Source organism: Tachypleus tridentatus, chromosome 1 (genome assembly GCF_004210375.1).
Source record: "Tachypleus tridentatus isolate NWPU-2018 chromosome 1, ASM421037v1, whole genome shotgun sequence".
In the NCBI taxonomy this organism is placed as follows: Eukaryota; Metazoa; Arthropoda; class Merostomata; order Xiphosura; family Limulidae; genus Tachypleus; species Tachypleus tridentatus.
Genome location: NC_134825.1, coordinates 93,459,088 through 93,476,281, shown reverse-complemented (window position 1 = coordinate 93,476,281; position 17,194 = coordinate 93,459,088). Strand labels below are relative to the sequence as shown.

General features: G+C 34.3%; 1 protein-coding gene across 1 annotated transcript; it reads right to left on the bottom strand.

Moving 5' to 3' along the window:
* Positions 1-11,313: 11,313 nt before the first annotated feature.
* LOC143255674 (glutathione peroxidase 2-like) lies at positions 11,314-14,098 on the bottom strand. Its single transcript, XM_076511719.1, has 2 exons — positions 13,587-14,098; positions 11,314-11,738 (listed from the first exon to the last, which is right to left on the bottom strand). The coding sequence occupies exons 1-2, from the start codon at positions 13,659-13,661 to the stop codon at positions 11,394-11,396; spliced, it is 420 nt and encodes a 139-aa protein (XP_076367834.1). The 5' UTR covers positions 13,662-14,098; the 3' UTR covers positions 11,314-11,393.
* Positions 14,099-17,194: the final 3,096 nt, after the last annotated feature.

Below are 17,194 nucleotides of genomic sequence, written 5' to 3'. Positions count from 1 at the left end.
AGTGTACTGCCAGACTGATGAAAGGCCAGTTTCAGTTCCACCAGTGTAAAGGGATGATTATAGTCACAGAAACGGTCAACTCAAAATGAAAGAGGTGATTGCTCTGGCTGAGTCTTGATGGCTAAGAAGGTGGGGGAAGAAACAGAAGTGCTAGATACGTAGCAAAAGCTTTCATCTGGGGTATTGGTGATGCTCAGGGTTTCAGCTACTTTCTGGCCATCAGAGAGCAAGATCAAGAAGGGGACAGAATTATATTGCTCACTGACCTTTCGAACTGGTGGTAGAAGATATGCTGGTTGTGAACTTAATCCAAGATTCCTTCTGGCTTTGACATCTTACCCACCATGCATGTGCACAGGCCTGATGGAAAGCGATGCAGTCCGAGAGTGTGGGATATCATTTTTGAGCCTTCTGTGCCATGTGGCAGGCAGGATTCCACCACTGATGAAGATATCATGGAAAACATGTCAAAGTTTTAGGAATACATTGAGCAGCTGCCTGTATAATACAGTATGCTCCTGCTGCCACACAATCGTCTATTGATGGCTTACAGACAATTGCAGGATCTAGTTCTGCAAGGGCAGTGAAAAAGGGCCAGTTTGCTTGATCCAGCTTCCACTGGGGCATGCAGGTCAGATGGCGTTGACCACAGCCAGTCTTTCTCAAAATTATAGGAAAATGATCACTGCCTCGTGGGTTATTGTTAACCCTTCATGAAAAGTGGGAGAATAGTGAAGGGGAGCATTACTCATGAAACATATCCCCAGGCTCTTCATACCTTCATCTGTATTCAGTCTTAACTTTCTACCACATACCATGATTTAACTACAATGGAAAAAAGAGCTACATTTAAAGTTATCTGCTTCAAATTTATATTTGTATTTTGAAGCACAACATCCCAGGTATTCTTAATTGTTACTCTCACCTTTGAAACCATACCTTAAACACTTATGCAGATGTGTGTATATGAAAATATCTTTTCAGACAGTTTGTAGTTTGAAAGTTTTAGTTGTATTTCATGCACAGTGTTTACAAGTAATAGCTTCTGTAAATTCTAATTCATTATGAAGTTGTTAAAAGGCATCTGTGTTCTGTAAAGATCACCACAATTTTATTCTAATTTTATATTTATATCTAGTGTCAACAAGTATAAACTAAATACTACCTTTACTCTGGCTGGATGGTTTGCCAATTTTTTGAACGATAGTAAAATGATTTCAAAGTAATAAATGATTTGAAATAAAAAGAAATAATAATGTGATATTAATCCTTACCCTTATCTTAATTTCTAGACGACATCATGTTTACTAGTGCTTCGAATTTTCCTTGCGCTAATTATATTAGGAGTAATTATCATCTATAAAATCATACTTGAAAATTACAGTTATGGTGTAAACAAGTATTCGATACTTGCTATTGTAGCATTCTGTATTCGATGAAACAACTTGCATAGATAATTATATACATGCAAGGTTGACTGTCGCACAACTGCGCCAGGATCCTAAGCAGTGAGGGACCACTAATGACGATCCGAACCGTCAGTTTAACTTTTTTTTTTTAATCAATAAATCTTTGTATTTTATCTATCATTTGTTTTATTCTTATTCAGTGTAGACTAGATGAATTTGACCGAACTCGTAAAATAAAATTACTCTTTTTTTATTTCTAGAATTACTTCAAATTATAGCAGGAAATGACATTTCTTTACACTAAATTTCTTAACTCTACTAATGTTCAGAAATAATTTTATTGATTCATTGCCTTTTCAGCAGTAAGTTTTAAAATTCTTGCCATAAGAAGTGTCAATATATGCGTACTACTCATGAATAGTACCTGTCGAGTTGTACCTCATAAAAATAGGCCTGGCATGACCAAGTAGTCAGGGCACTTGACTCGTAATCTGAAGGTTGTGGGTTTGAATCCCCATAACACCAAACATACTGGCCCTTTCAGCCGTGGGGATGTTATAAATTACAGTGAATCCAATTTTTTGTTGGTAAAAGAGTTGGTGGTGGGTAGTAACAACTAACTGCCTTTGCTTCAGTCTTACACTGCTAAATTACGGATGGTAAGCGCAGATGTCCCTCGCTGGTACAGCGGTAAGTTACGAATTTATAACGCTAAAATTAGGGATTCGATTCTCCTCGGTGGATACAGCAGATAGCCCGATGTGGCTTTGCTATAAGAAAACACACACGGTAGTGCAGATAACCCTCGTGTATCTTTGGGCGAAATTAAAAAAGAACCAACCTCGTAAAAAATTTTTATTATTGTTATCAATGTATTTATTTATATTATCTAATTTCACTCATCTAGCCTAAAGTTTCTAAGTTTTACATTTGAGCTACTTTTATAATAATAAATACAGAATAGAAAACAAAAATAAAATAGTACTCACCTGCGTGTAGTCGATTTTTTATTGTTTTTTTTTTCTGTCGTCGAATGCCCTTCTTTGTTCGCCCAGCTGCTTTATATTAATGCTACTTGTCCAAAAACTAATTTTTCAAAGTAAATAATGCAGCGAATAATGCAAAATGATCTCGTGAACAACTGAGAAACTAATTTTTTCTGTGAGAAATTTTCTGGCTCTCTAGTCACATGACTTGTTTGTTTTGAATTTTGCGCAAAGCTACTCGAGGACTATCTGCGCTAGCCATCCCTAATTTAGCAGTGTAAGACTAGAGGGAAGGCAGCTAATCATCACCACCCACCGCCAACTCTTGGGCTACTCTTTTACCAACGAATAGTGGGATTGACCGTAACATTATAACACCCCCACAGCTGAAAGGGCGAGCATGTTTGGTGCGACCTGGATTCGAAGGTCACATGACTTGAGCAGTTACAAATTTAACTTCAGCTCCCACTATGTTCTCGTGAGGAAAGAATTATTTTCAGCTGAATTTTCAATTCTCTGTAACATCACGTGGTATAAAACATATGCCAGTCAATCAACTGAAATCTAAGCTATTTATTTGTTATAAATTTAATAGGGTCCGGCCTTAAAAAAAAAATCCCAATTGTAATTTCTAGCAAATTAGTGGTAGGCGCGGAGTGTGAATCAAACTAAATATTTGTTTGATCTTTTGATAATTATTTAACCGTTCATTTCAACTATTAAAGGTGCTTTGTACATAAAGGGTATGAGAATTAAACTTTAACCTGTAGCTTTATGTAGAAAATAGAGCTAAAAGGAACGAGGGTTGATAATTAATTTTAGCGTTTTTTGTAATCGTTAAATTACTTTCACTCATGAACACATGCAATATACACGTATGTTTCTTATATTATGCAATCATGGAATAATTCTTGAAAATAATTATATTTTAATTATCTCAGCAATCGGCGTTCTGAAACATAGAAAGAAAATACGAAAGTGGTTTCCAGAAAAGGAAACAAATAAAAAGAGAAACTAGATAAAAAAAATAAAAAAACTTGCATTAGAATAAGTCCCCGATCTACCTAAGTTTTTATCAACTTTTAAGGAAATAGAAGAGCAGAAGAACGTAATCATCCCTTTCAAGGACAAAGAAAGCTTCTATGAGTGATTCTCAACCCACTGTAGGAACTAAAAATTCAAGCGTAAGTTCAGTTTCATCGCCTTATGTATCGTAAAAGGAAAGAGCTTGAAAGACTGAAAATCCTGCCGCTAATTCTAGCGAGGAAAGTGACTTTTAGTCTGATCCGGTGTTAAGGCCAGCAAAGGAAAATAATAATAGAAGTTCAGCCTCGCAAAAATATAATTCAAGAAAAAATATAGCAGAGCAAGATTTTTCAGCACCAGAGAGAGGTATATATTCAACAGATATTGAAAAATGTTATTCATTAAACTTTTTAAAGATTAAACTAAACGACAAAACAAAAAGTGGTTGATCTATTCTCTTCTTCTTTTGGAAGTTTTTTGTAAAAGGATTCTGCGATTTGTCGCATGACTCTAGATCTAGCTTCGCAAAACCACGAAAAAGTAAAGCGCAAATTTATTCTGTACACTGCAGAATGGTACAAACTAAAAGCATAGAAACTGTGGATTCAAAGTTAAACAATGGTTTAACAAATAAAATACTAGCTGGAGGTATTGTGGAATATCGAACATTTTTGTGTAAAAGAGGATTAGCACTTAGATGAATTAGAGAGGAGATTGAAGATATCAACAACGGTATCTTAGCTGTATTAGAGTTTGCAGATAAATTCGATCCATTCATGGCCAAGCACCTTGAAACGCGTAGAAATAAAAGCCAAGGAGATATCTCATATTTATCCTCCATGGTTTATGAAGAACTTATTTTGAGGCCCGGCGTGGGCAGGTGGTTAAGGCACTTGATTCGTAATCTGAGGGTCGCAGGTTCGAATCCCAGTCGCACCAAACATGCTCACCCTTTCAGCCGTGGGGGCGTTATAATGTGACGGTCAGTCCCACGATTCGTTGGTAAAAGAGTAGCCCAAGAGTTGGCGGTGGGTGGTGATGACTAGCTGCCTTCCTTCTAGTCTTACACTGCTAATTATGGACGGCGAGCGCAGATAGCCCTCGTGTAGCTTTGCGTGGAATTCAAAAACAAACAGACTTATTATTTTGATGGCTAATAAGGTTTGTTAAGGCAAATTGTGATGAAATTCGCGATACTAAATACTTTTCAACTGCTATATAATCTTCACTCGATGTCTCACGTTCAGATCAGTTAACTAGCTATAATATTGCGATATGTGGACGAGAAAGGTGATACGCATAAGCGTTTTGTTGGTCTCGATTCTTTAATTGGACATACATGTATCGATTTTTTTCTTCAGACTTTATACAAATTTTGTTTATTCAACCAAACACTGGCCAAGCCTTTGTGAAGGCTTAAAAAGCGATAACAGAAAGCCGGTAACTAGTCAGGCTTTCAGCGGAACTAGATGGTCAGTTAGATCACTTTCAACAAATTCTTTATGAAACCTACGACAGCATTTATACCAAAAACCTTGAAACTTTATATAAGGATATTAATACAAGCCAAACAGTAAGAAATAAAACTACTACTTTGATGAATGAAATGAGAACTTTACAGATAATGTTTTTATGGCAGTATTTTAGTATAAATTATTTAAAGATTTGATACTTAGCTTCGAGAAATACGGCTTGATTTGTCTACTGCTGTAAAGCTTATCAGTTCGTTTAAGTAATGTGTGAACTTACTATGTGAAAAATTCAATAGAATCGAAATTCAAGGCGATCGGCTTTCAAATATAATAGTTTTTGAGTGGGATTTCCAGAAAGTGAAAAAGAAATCTGGCAAATTGTGAGATTTCTGAAGGTAAAATTAGTTTATGTGGAACTCAGAAGTTTCACGTAGAAAATTTTATACCTGTCGTTAACAAGTTGCAAATGTGTTTTGGAAAATCGGCTTGTTACATATAAAGTGACATAAATGAAGTCAGCTGTTCTATTTGATTTCAAAAGTTTAAATGAGACTGAAATTTTTTCTGCAGCTACAAGATTGGGAGATATAAACCCTCCAGAACTAGACAGCCCGATGAAATGGTACGGTTTGCTAAATTTTGTGATAATAAAATATCAGCTATCAAACAATGCGTCAAAGCAGTCAGAGAAAAGAAAAGAAATCGAATCTGTTTGGCTTAATGTTCACGTGGGCTGCCCGTTACAAATTGTAGCGCAGAAAGTTTTTTTTTTTCTAAACTGGCTAAAGTAAAAACATTAATTGCATAATATGATGTTAAATTAACGCTTAAATCCTCTTTCTTTGCCCTCAGTACAAAAGGTATTACTTAGGCAAATAGATTATACAGATGTAATTAGAGATTATACTTACGCTAAAGCAAGGAAAAAACGATTTTGACATAATGTTTTGTACATGATTCATTCTTGGTTGCCATGTCATACAAGTAAATAATTAGAATTATAATCGTTTAATTTTAACATATCCTTAAAAGTTAGATGCATCACATTCTAATTTACTTCTAATAATTAGCTCACATTCTGTAATTAACTTAATATACATATTAATTATAATTAACTTCAAATTTGCTCCATTGCCTCAAACTACCTTAACGCTTGGTGACAGGCCTCGATTTCAAATCGGAGGCTAGGAAATATATCATGTAAAAATAACACCCTGAAAACTTTTCATGGAATGTTTCATTAGACTTTTACAGCAGCATAAAGACTGAAAGGATATCGAACACAAGTGTCATAAGAACTTTGGTTTTATCATATTGTTACAGATTTACCATTATACGTTTATTTTAATACCCACGTTTAAGTATAGTTTGCTTTTTTTGCATGTGACGTATTTTCTTGACTGTGTACTGAGCAAGTCCTGCCTATTCTCTTAATTTGTAGATTTTTGAGAGTAAGAATCAACAAAATTTGTTTTAATAAGACGTGGTAAAACATTGTTGAAACTTCGAGAAATTCGCGTGATTGCTACATAAAACCGACGTACCAGAAGAAGAATATTATTCGTCTGCTACAGTCAGTGTATTATAGGCTTCGAAAGCTACAATTTTGATTGACACATATTAAACGGAAAACTACAGAATTTGATCAGGAACGTTACAAACCGTTTAACTTCAATGAATTACTTCAGACGTTATTTATATGAGGGCATTAAATATCTTCGCAGGAAAATTCAATTTGTAAGGATGTGAGGCCAAACAAGAACCAAGATGTGTGACAATATCGTCTATAAAATGTTCAGTTCTTGACCGGATATAAGACTTAGTATTGTTTGTAAAACTTGTATATAAATCATCACTTGTAATAACAATTAGTAATGACCGTTATTATAAAGTGTATTATTTGTTTTTTTATATTAAAATATATGTGTGTTAAAAAAAGAAAATTCTATGTATCAGTCTTGTTAGCAAATACTATAAATTTTGTACATATTAACACATAATAAACTTCTAAATTAAAATTCACATTTTCGATTATTTGAAATAGTAATACGTTAACATATATAACATAATAACTCGGATACTCGTCTGAAATAAATAATAATACGTAACAATATGTATCTAAAACACAATTTACGTGTCTAGATACCACGATTTGTTAAAATCAGTTCCGTGCTGATTACTCCACGTTTTGAAAATTGCACAATTGTGACCTTACGTGTGCATTTGTGTAGAACCCAAATTTTATTTATTTAATCTTCCAAGAATAAACCTTGGCTTGAAAAAAATCTACCCTTGAAATTAATAAATATTTTAGTATCTTAATTATGTAAATAAATTGCTATATATAATATATATATAGATCAAGAACAATATGTATATTATGCAACAGTTGTGTTACAAAATACAAAGCCTCGTGACTCACAATTTGTTGGTCACGTGGTCGAAATTACACCAATAAAAGAGTTGAGGGTAGGAACTTCGGAACGGAGAACGGTAGCATACAATCCAAGTAGTTTTGCAACATCTGTACAGTAATAAATGCCATTCTCATGCATCTTGTTAAAAAAAATGGGCGAAACTGTAGAAAGAATAATTTGAGGATTTTTGCTCTAATGATTCTGTTAATTAAAAGAAAATGAAGTCGTACAAGTTAGGAATCGTATGAAAATTTCACTTATTCTTACAAACAATACTAAGTGTTCTATCTTGTAACAGATTTACTGTTATACATTTTTTTAAATACCTACGTTTGTTTCAGTTTAATGCATGTAACGAATAAAGGCACAAGCCCCGCCTGTTCTCTAAATTTATAGAAGATTCTCGAGAATAAGAATCAAAAATATATATTTTAAGAAAACACTAGCGTATCTTCGAATAGTTTAATTTCCGAGAATGTCGCCTTAAAGTTTATAAATCAACACCCTGAGAAACAGTAATAGGATATTGTTTGGTCGCTACAGTCAGTATACTATGAGCCTCGGAAGCTATAATTGTGGCAAACGCCTATTAATTGGAAGACTACAGATATTTGATCAGGAACGTTTATAGGTTTCGAACATTACAAACTTCAGTAAATTAACTTTGGACGTTGGTATTACTACGAGGATAGATATTGTAGCCGAGAAAAACACGCGTGTGAAGATTAAAGCTAGCTAGCATTCCCGTAAAGTAAAGTGTATCGGTTTACCAACATAAAATTAATTTACTCGTTGTCAACCTAAACCTTCGATAAAATATTCAGTACTATCCAGATAGAACACTTAGTATCGTTTGTAAAACTCTTGTACATAAACCGTTATTTGTAATAACCAGTGGTAATAACATTTACTTTGAATTGTATTGTTGTTTGTATATTAAAATAAAATTGTATTTATTAATCTTGTTAGCAAATATAATAAATTTAATAAATATCGACATTTAATTAACTTCTGAAGTAAAATAAAAATGTCTGGCTATTTGAAATCGTAATGCCTAAAGTATGTAATATAATAAATCGGAGACTCGTACGGGATAAATTTCATTACGTAACAATCAAAATACTACATTAATTGCGTAAAACGTTACTGTATTCGTACTATGAATTCGAGGAATTATGGTTTACGCCCTTTGTCGTACTTTTGAGGACGTGGGTGCGCTATACGAATAATGGTCAAATCCTCCTACTGGTTCAGACAACTGGCAGTGGATGTTATTTAACCCTTAAACAGCGGGAATGTTGTAGGTACCAACATCAATTGATGATAGTCGCCATTTAAAGATTAACTCGCTGCCTTTTTTCTAGCATATTTATACAAAACTAGGAACAATTATACGCAGATAAATCTTTGTGTAGCTTCATGTAATGCTTTTAAATCTAGCAGCTCGAGTTAAACAATGTTTTTGTATCTATGTAGAGAACGGATATCACACAACTTTTTTCTACTACAAAATGGAAAAAAAGTTACAATATTCACCGAACTTGCGTTTTTTACAAAGGAAAATTAGCGAATGTTTTGTTTTAAACAGAAGGGCATCCTCAATAGCTGCGACAACTTAAATTATTGTAGGCGGGATAAGAGAATTTATTTGCACCAAGTGAATGTGTAGATAGTGCATGGACATTGCCCTGAAAGGAGCCTGAGTAAGTGTGGGTTACTCTGGCCCTCGTGTAAAATATATAAATACATTTGACAGTTGCAAAAAAGAAAATTTAAAGGGAGGCGGAAGAGGTCGACAAAACTGACCCTCCTGGGTATATAAACATCAATACCCAAATATATGAGAGAAAGAGATAATTAACCTACGAGACCTTTTTCCTTTATGAGAGTTATATTTTTGTGCGTCAGCGTTCAACGCGCATATACTTGCTTCAAATTTGTCACTTATCAGGACTTTCAGTAGCCTGCCCTTAAAATTATTTTAGGTAGGATTAGAATGGAATTATTAATAACACAGACATTGTCGAATACATCAATCGAAAGGGTTCGACCTGCCGCGTTGAAAACTGTAATTAGATGTCAAATCGGTAAAGAGATGACAAAGCCACGAGTTAAAAATTTCTACTTGTAAGAAAAATAAAATTCTTGCCCTAGTTATTTCGGCCTGACAAGTTTTCAATTTGAAATCTTGATATCATCCTTTCTTTATCAACAACAACAGACCAAATAAATGGAAGTTCTTACTTACATATTAAAGCATATGATTGTCAAACATTTAGGAGGATAAATGTTATTCTGTGACTATAATAAAAACCTTGATTTCGTATTTTTTTTCTCCATATTTTATACGTATGTATAAATTCTGAGGAAAAGTCATTGGGCCTTATTTTGAATATGAACTTAAATAGCAGTGAGGAATGTAAATTAACAGTTTGACCCAAGTCAGTTTTACGCACCCGATTCTAGAAAGTAGAAACTGCCAGTCATCATTCGATAAATTTCTGTTCACGACCGTATTTTGAGAACGTGAAAAACGAATAACATGCTAGTGTTGTTAATTTTAAGCAACTTTGTTATTCCCGGGGTTTAACGACTTGGTTAATATCCACATTTGTTTGTAGTATTCACAATTTGCATGACGTATTTCCTTATGAATTTCCCAAAGATGAATATTCAGAGATCGTTGTTAGTAAAGCTTATTCAAGAAAATAAATGTATGGAGCAAGTTGCCAAATCTTATCGCAGCAATGGTAACTTTTGCTAGAATTGGGATAATTATTGTGGTAATTTTTGATTTATCTCAAATTTAAAGAGAAGGAGAGTTAAGAATTTTCCGCCGATTGACCATTTCACCTTTTCGTGTAAACATTACTGGTTATTCAGTAAATGAATGAGAAAATGGCGAGAAAAATTTTGCAATACTGAGAGAAAAGGGTTTGAACTGTGTGTGAAAATTTAAGTTTTGGCATATGCCATGCGGAACCTTTTATTTAAGCACAAGATTGCTGCAAACAAGTTTGGGAAATCTGCGCGTTTCACTGGTGTATTTACATAATTTCTTGGGTGAGGGTCGTAAAGTTAACATTACTATTCAGAACACACAGTCTCATAATTTTCACACACACACACACACACAATCCACCCAAACTATCAGCACTATTATAGAAATTGGAAAAAACTTTTAGTTCAGTTATAACGAAATTTTAGTTGTCAGAGAGCATCTATGTTCTATTATGAAAATTAAGTTAGATATTGTTATACAAGTTCTACTCTTCGTTTCGTAAAATAGTTGTAATTTTTTACTTATTTGCACCGTGTTAGATTGCGACGATGCATCACAAGTTAAATTTTGTATTTAATTATTAAAACAGTTATTAGTGAATATATTATAAACGTATGGTCTGCCTCTTTTTCTCGGCAAAACTTGTATTATTCTTTTTAGCATAATTTGATGGAATATTCCCACTCAGGTTTCATAATGATTTTTTACGTTTCCTAACCGGATCCTGTGAATTTCTAATAATTTATCTTCAAGGTATTTCTACAAGATATTTTCCTTGTGTTAAAGTAGAAGTCTTACTTTACCCCCCATTTTCTAATAATTTCTGAAGTTAAAGAAGAGGTGCAATTTAATAGTTGTATCTACAACCATTCTAAATTCAAATATGTATATTGTTGGAAGGGCTTGTAAAACTAATCTTAACAGCCCGAGTGTTTCCAGAAGATGGTAGGTTAACATTAAGCCATATTAACCAACAGAGGGTTTAAAAAATTCGCATAACATAAATATAGATACACATGGAGAATTAATGATACTTTTTATTTGTTTGTACAGCACACATGGCTTAAACATTTGGTAAACAATATATCAGACAGATACTTTGTAAAGGTTTCAAGTATCGTCGTCACAGTCTCCTTACCAATATTTGTTACCATATATGAACTTACTACAAACATTTTCTATATAACAATTTGATACGAAGTGCGCTCTTATCCGATTTTATATCAGGAATGCCTAAGATATCTTGACTAAATATCCCCCCCCCCCCAGAAATAGAAGTTACGTGTCACAAAGAAAGTTATCTATTTACTGATTAATTCAGCTATATCAGAATCTAAGTTTATTGTTGGATAACGAGGGCCATATCGACGAAATGGTTGACCATTTTTATCAATCAGAAATTTTTCGAAGTTCCAACAGATGTCGCCACGAGTCACAGGAGACCAGATAATACATTGTGGATTTTTCACGAATGATAGAGGGTCATCATGAGGAGTGGGAAGACTTTGTCTTAAAAATTGAAAGACTGGATGGCTATTTTCACCGTTAACATCAATCTTCTCAAATAGAGTTATTTTAGTTTGAAAACCGTTTCCTGGTCGGACATACCGAAGAGTATTCATTATCTCTTCCCCTTTGCCGTTCTCCTGAAACAAAAAATCACATTTGTATTAATGTTCATATTCAGATAAGGTAATTTATTGAGGTGTGATTTCAGTACCTGTATTGTTAATGAACGTGTAGCATAACAGCCTGGTATTCATAAACCGAATTTTATTACAGTTACCACAACTCGTTACTCAAGTTCAAATTGAAAACGAAGTTCAGTTGTTTTGACCACACTATTTCAGTGTCTAAAAGAGTTTCGTAGACAACTTTATAACTCGGCGATTTTTTATAAAGTTAAAATCTCTTAATGCTGTGAAGTAGAATTAGTTCATATTGACTCACATACATAATTTTATATTCTTCCGAAACTTTAATTTAAATAACTAGTTTATAAAAAAGTGATAAAAAGATATTGTATATTGTGAAATGAAGAAAAATATCAGTGTATAAAATTAACCTCCGAGTCATTAATTTAATGAATAAACAATTTTCAGCTTCGCTTTTTAACCACTAACGACTAACTTTGTAATTACTACGCTGCACTCAACTATTATATAGTAAAAAACAAGTGGGGGGAGGAGTGAGAGACGCTTTCAAGTGAGTTTAATTCCGAGTCCACGTTACATACATTACTTCAAACTAAGGCGTAATACTACTTCTTGGTTAATTACGTTTGCTACTAACTATAAAACAGTTCTACAAGTTATGCGAACCACCCATTCATGTTTAAAAATTAGTTATTAACAATTACGAATTTTAACCAGAGTATAGGAAATGTTGAAGCCTGAATCGCCATTTTAATAAACTAATAAGTAAGTAAATAAAACTTGCTATATATAAATGTTATTTTAAATATAAAGACAAGATCCCAGTTATGTCATCGCTCTCACATCGTATGTAAATTTATATGTCCAAACTCTAACTCTGGATACGTTGGCTCTGTAGTAAATGGTTTGAGCTCACGTAAGGAGCATGCGCAGAAACTGTTTACAAGATTACGATGTAAATATTGTTTCTACACGTTTCGGCATCTTGAGGAGTACATGTAGCAAAGAGATTACGACGTGCGAAGGAAAGATTGTGGATTCACAAGATACGTTCCGAATGAAACATTAATCTAAGCAAATTTGGTCCATCAGTAAAACAACAAGTAATACAAATTACACAAAAATTCTCAACTTTTAAATAAATTAATTTTATATGATGTCGCGTTGAAGCACTATGAATATATTTTGTCCTTTTTTTTTCAATACACACTGTCCCCCGCTGGTATAGAGGTAAATGTACAACGTTAAAGTCAGGGATTCGATTCTCCTCGGTGGATTCAGCAGATAGCCTGATGTGGTTTTGCTATAAGGAAAACGCACACACAATACATACTATGGTAACAAGTTGTGCGAGTAAAGAGATTTTGGAGACATTATTAACTGTATACGTAACAAAAACTGAAGTTACATCCCTTTATGCTATCAGGTGGGTCACTGCATAAATATTTTTTTAAATATACAGCAAAAAATAGTTTCTCTACCAATACATAAAGTCAAATATATAATTAATTTATAGTTAACTTATGTTGCACTTAAATTTCTACAACCATCTGCAAAATTGCGAGGAATTCGAGTGTTCTTGCTTGAGCACGCGTGAGACGGTCTTTAATTATTTTATTACAGAACTTTTGAAAATACCGATAGTAAAGTTTTTCTTGCTTCGAAGTTGTTTTTTCAACTAAATAGGTCTAAAACAACGAAAATAGGAATAAAAACAAATGATTTCACTAAGAGGGCTGTATTCTTAGCTTATAGTTATCTAGTTTCGCAAAAATGTAGGCTTTCACACGAACTACTTAATAATTTAAAGTACACTCAAATCAAATACAAGAAACTTACTTGATGTCCAAACTGATTGCACGGGAACCCCAAAACAACAAGCTTATCTCCATACTTAGAGATGAGTTCATTCATTTGGCTGTAGTCCCGTACGGTTGTTCCTCACAAAGAAGCAACGTTCTCTATCAATATTACCTTCCCATGGTATTTTGAAAAGTTAATTAATTCTCCTGTTAATGTCTTCGCCGACAACTCGTAAAAAGACTTCATAATATTCATTATAATTTTTTTTATTGTAAACAACAGACTCAGCTAATAAGTAACGGAAAATGGTCAACTGCTTTCTTTTATACAGCTCACGTTCCCTGGCACGCTGTTCAGATCGAACGATTGCGTAATGGCCGTGTGGGTGCGTCTTTTATGTGAAATCAATTAAATATAGTAACTTGAAGCTTTAAAAAATCTGAGTATAATTTCATGCACACACACATGCTGTAGTTTTAGTTATCAGATTACAAAGAAAATACGCTTTTATATGACGTATTGATTACCCTCTTATCATGCCTCAGGGGAGGAGCAAAGTGTTTGCGTCATAAAACAGTACTTGTGTACTCAGACCAGGAAGAAAATAATGAGTAATATAAAACTAGCATAATCAAAGTTATTACGAACACATGAGATTCTTATAATATATTTACATTCAAAAACTTGGTTTTGTGTAAGGATACCTCATATTCGTTGAATAACAAACATATGACTTGATTAAAACAGAATTAAGTGCAAAATAGAGGCGATCAAAAAACTTTTGAAATGCGAAATTGGCAGGTAGAAGATGATTCAACAGTTTTAAAGGAATAATTTGCCAATAAAAAACATTGAAGAGAGATGGATAAAAATCAAAAAAGATGGATATTAAAAGCATCATTCATACGTTTGAGAAGATTGATTATTTTTACAGACAAAAAGCTCAGAAATTATCTCTGGTTATACCATTAAGTCTAGCTTTATCTCTCTCTTTTGCAGTATAGGCACTATCACGAACCCAAAGACAATGTAACTGAATTATTCATGGTTTCTTTCTTAAATGCTACTATTCTCGTCAGAATTCCATGTTTTAATTTTAGTGACATTTTTTTGCTTTATATATGTATGTGTGGTTCTTGCTTTATTTTATTTTTATTTTGCACAATCTTTTTGTGTGTATTATACAAGTAAAGAAAAACTTTTCAAAAAAGGTTGTAAATACAGAGATGGTTAATATCAATTATTCGAAAACAATGTAAACAAGATAGTAGAGATGAAATTTGCATCATTCCTACATAACAGCACAGACACAAAGTGTACTAGAGTTCTAATAGGCAAAAACAGGATCAATGGGAAGCTCGTAACTAGCGCGTTTCCGCATTCGCACGATGGCAGCACAATCGTCAGGGTCTTTCATCTTGTTTGTTGTTGCCTTCTCTGGACGTGGGCTATTAGCGAGTAAATACACAACGTTTGGTCCTTATATGTCGTATGTAACTTATTTAGGAACATGAAATAACTAAAATGTAAATACATTGTGTGTTTTGCATTTGTATATTACAATAAATTTTCTTTTTCTCAAGTTAATCATGAACTTTTAAATGGGCGATAGTATAGGCCTTGTTATTGATTTCAATGCCATCTAGGCCTAAAAAAACAAGTACAGGGTAGGCGCATAACGAAACAAAATGTCAGTTTTATGGTGATAGTGAGCTTGTGACATTCCTTGATTTTATGTTTACTAAGGCTAGGGATTTGTCATAGATGAGTATTTTAATTACGAAAATGATTAATTCATTGTAGCATGCCGGGGACAAATTATGCTTACATAGTTATAAGTTACAAAGATATATCATATTGAGCAGAAATTGTATGTCACGAGAAAGATATCATAGTGTGCATAGCTTTGAAGTTATCATACCTCGCATTCCATGCATTTCTGGAGGGCCCGGCATGGCCAAGCGCGTAAGGCGTGCGACTCGTAATCCGAGGGGCGTGGGTTCGTGCCCGCGTCGCGCTAAACATGCTCGCCCTCCCAGCCGTGGGGGTGTATAATGTGACGGTCAATCCCACTATTCGTTGGTAAAAGTTGGCGGTGGGTGGTGATGACTAGCTGCCTTCCCTCTAGTCTTACACTGCTAAATTAGGGACGGCTAGCACAGATAGCCCTCGAGTAGCTTTGTGCAAAATTCCAAAACAAACAAAGCATTTCTGGATTGAATGTGAACATCCTGATGAACTCTGGCTTGACATCACTGTTGCAGTCCGATTCAGGCGTTTTGTTCAGCGAATATGTATCACTACAATCCACTTGTACATGTACATGTTATGATGTACAACTTGTCATACTTTTAAACATTGACAACATTGGGTTCATATGAAATCATAAAAGCTCTACAAGCAAAAAACAAAACAAAACAAAAAACTTAATAGATGGTGGCAGGTGGTGTGAGTGTGTGGATGTATGTATGTGTGTGTTCCTTGGCCCCTGTAGTGGTGATGGTTGAGGTAGAAGGGAGAAGTAGTAGGTGTCATTTTTTTTTATACTTGAATGATAATTACCAAAAGATCTTTCATTGTAGTAATCTGTAAGTACGAAGTGATCATGGCACACAACACAACACAACTTGGTTCAGGCTCCCACACACGAAACTTGGCCTAAGGATCAGTTCTTCTGATGGCCAGAATCCTGCGTTTTTTGTACACTCTCTCTTTCCTTACTCGTATTAGTCAGAATTCTGAGCCCACCACAATCTTTGCACAAAGGAACACAACATTCTGTTTGCGACATACTGTTGTTTTCTGTTAAACTGACACTGTCAAACACCGAAAATAACTAGACAAATGCACAGACAAATATGGCGCTTGAACCCTCCCGATTGTGCTGCCGCCCCGCGACTACGTCAGAACTACGATATAAGGAGTCGACCATTAAACTCAATTATGATTGAATAGTTTTATATATTGCAAGATGTTAGTTCTTGCCTGTACATCATTTACACTAGATTTATAGTATAGTATCCATCTTTTACACTATAATTATATTTTTATACCTATCTCATCATTTCCACAATCTAGGGATTTTAAAGTCCACTATGAAATTTCTAGTCATCACTTCCCCGTTTTATTTACACTACGGCCCGGCATGGCCAGGTGATTAAGGCACTCGACTCGTAATCCGAGGATCGTGGGTTGAAATCCCCGTCACACCAAACATGCTCGTTCTTTCAGCCGTGGGGCGTTATACGGTTATGGTCAATCCCACTAGTCGTTGGTAAAAGAGTTTGTCAAGTGTTGGTGGTGGGTAGTGATGACTAGCTGCCTTTCCTCCAGTCTTACACTGCTAAATTAGAGACAGGTAGCGAAGATACTCCTCGAGTAGCTTCGCGCGAAATTAAAAACAAACCAAACCAAAACCGATTATAATAAAATTAGAATATATATTTTAGGCTATCTGTTGTATACATTGCGGGGAATCGAGTCCCGAATTTTAGTTTTCTAGTTCGTAAACTTGGTGCTTACCTAACGGGAGACAGTATTAAAATATTATTAAAGCGAATTAAGTATTCCGTATTTCTGATTAATAATCACATATCTTTGTTGATAAAAGTTTAAATGAAACTGTTAACAGCTTATGTAAAATT

What these genes read in the sequence shown, in the direction of transcription:
- LOC143255674 (XM_076511719.1), bottom strand. Translation starts at nt 13,661, where the DNA reads ATGAATGAACTCATCTCTAAGTATGGAGATAAGCTTGTTGTTTTGGGG. An exon ending in GCAATCAGTTTGGACATCAA is followed by an intron (nt 11,739 to 13,586) that starts GTAAGTTTCTTG and finishes TTTTTGTTTCAG; the next exon opens with GAGAACGGCAAAGGGGAAGA.